The sequence below is a fragment of the Pterocles gutturalis genome, unplaced genomic scaffold (genome assembly GCF_000699245.1).
Source record: "Pterocles gutturalis isolate BGI_N339 unplaced genomic scaffold, ASM69924v1 scaffold29238, whole genome shotgun sequence".
NCBI classification, from domain to species: Eukaryota; Metazoa; Chordata; class Aves; order Pterocliformes; family Pteroclidae; genus Pterocles; species Pterocles gutturalis.
The window spans coordinates 29,647-31,881 of NW_010118946.1; the positions used below are offsets into that span (position 1 = coordinate 29,647).

Here is a 2,235-nt window from a genome sequence, read left to right on the forward strand (position 1 = left end):
GACTCAGCCCTGGAGCCCACCCCGCTCACCACCCAGAGGAAATCCGAGGGAGTAGAGAAGTGAAGTGTGACAGGAGTTCAGAGACTGGCTCCTGAACTCCCTGGAAGTGTCTGGACTGAAGGTGAGCCAGGATTCCATGCTGCAGCGATGTGACTGAGTATCTGACTGTTTCTGAGCTGCTCCCTGACAGCAAACTTTGAGCACAGAACAGTTGAACTCAAAGAGAGACTGAGTTCAGGACTATCTCAGCATCTCAAATTCGATTTCAGGATGCAACCAGAATACTAATATATTTCAAGAAGTGAAAAATAAAATACAAGGATATAACCTTTAGGTTATGGAAAAAATTACCAGAAAACAGAGGCTGAAAATTTGAGATTCCTTAGGAATACAGAATTGCACAGCGGTAAGCACAGCCAAAGGTGCAAGCACCTAAGCAGCATTGATTTACGAACAGACACACACAAATGTGATCAAGTCAAGGCTGCCACAGGAAGATTTTCTGGCTCATGGATGTTCACTCTTGAAGGCTTTAGTTTAAGAGCCCTCATCAGCCCACTAGAGAGATTTTTACTGAAGACTGCAAAATCACCAGATCCAGTGTCTGCAAAACTTCACTCTACAAAAATTCTGTGTTGAAATCTTTCCTGAAGAGAATTACCTACAAAAGCATCCAGCGTTGATATGAATCATGACAATTACCAATTCAAATATTAGATCTACAATTTCTATCCAACTATCACTTATACAAAGTTATTTTGTCAGAACACTAATTCTGGATTAATAAATTCTCCAGCCACTTCTCAAAATTTAGAAATTTAACACAAATCCAATCTCTACGCTAAGTGGGAAACACGGTACAGAAAGCGTCACCCCTAAACACCAAGCCAAGGACTTCTGCAGGTCTAACCAAAGATGTCAGAGTTGAGTATGTTTAATTATACTCCATCTCACACCTCCATCCATCAGCGCACGGAATAAAAGAATTTGTACAGCACCGGCAAATACTTAGTTTCTCTGGAGGCAGACCCCAAATACTACAGCAAGGGTAAACACAGCTCAAATATGAAGACTTTTTTTTCCCCCTTAAGCAAATTCACAAGCATCCAGAAGAGTCCATAGAATCTTGCTAGAAAAGGGTGCTCTCCTGATGAGGAAAAAGGGACACAGCAAATATTTTTCCTCTAGTTTTAGAACAATGCTTCACAAAGATCGAGTGCATGAAAAGGTGAGTTTACTAAATCAACAAAATAGTGTTTTCTACACCCAAAGATGGATTTTAAAACAGCAAATATAATGATATGGCATTTAGTTGGGTAACAGTATATTTGGACGGTCATTACAAAGGGTTGGAAAAGCACTCATCCTTGCTACTTAAGAGTATAGAGTACAAAATTTGTGGTGTCTGCCATCCCTCGATCCAGCACCAAACACAAACCAAGCATGAAGAAGTCAAACACATCCAGCTCTTGCACCGTAACCACGGAAAAGGCCCAAGAACTGACATGACCACGTCAGGACTACAGCTCTCCCATTCACCTTACACCAGGAAATCATGGCTTTACTTGTAGACAAGTAACGCAAACTACTGGAAAAAAATCAAGAAAAGGCAGTTACACCTCAAATTTTCAAAGCAGACCATTGTTGCAGATATTCGAGCTGTGCCACCTCACAAAGGGTCAATCTTCAGAAGAGTTCCTGCCCTGCATCGAACCTGACGTGAGCCCAGGAGCACCAACACCCAACGGGCACACTGAAGCCTCTGCCAAGACTGCTGGGGAGTGGGGAATGGGTGAGAAAACAAAGGAGGTGCTTTGAGGGATTCTTACCTTATGTGGGTCAAGCAAGAAGTCACTGAATTTACTGGGGAGAGAGTATTTCTTCACTAACTCATCCTCCACCACCCACGGGGCATTCTCGCACGTGCCGGCCCGCAGCGCGTTGTGGCGGATGAAGTACCGCAGGATCTCCTTGTTGGGAGGACGCTCGGTGCGGACTAAGCTATCTGCCGGGACATTGCTGATGATCTTGGAGACAACAAACAGACAGACTGTTACCATTTAACTTCTGGCCACGTTATAAATACACAGCCTGGGGCCGAAAGCAGCAAGGAGCACTGCAGTGCTTCATGTCCACAAACTCTGCGCTCTTCCAAAGCTCTCTTGCAAAGACTCAAAACAAAATAAACAGAACTTGCAGAATTAAGATGCACAACAGAGATTGGTGGGAGATTCA

The 2,235-nt window shown here is 43.6% G+C and overlaps 1 protein-coding gene across 1 annotated transcript in view; it reads right to left on the bottom strand.

Annotated features, from left to right (window-relative positions):
* The window catches only part of BAZ1B (bromodomain adjacent to zinc finger domain, 1B), a gene marked incomplete at both ends in the record, with an annotated part of 31,668 nt that extends 29,641 nt beyond the window's left edge, over positions 1 to 2,027 (bottom strand). Inside the window, one exon of the mRNA XM_010076411.1 lies at positions 1,830 to 2,027. Coding sequence (XP_010074713.1) covers positions 1,830 to 2,027 — 198 coding nt within the window. The remainder of the gene's footprint in view (positions 1 to 1,829) is intronic.
* Between the last annotated feature and the right edge of the window lie 208 nt (positions 2,028 to 2,235).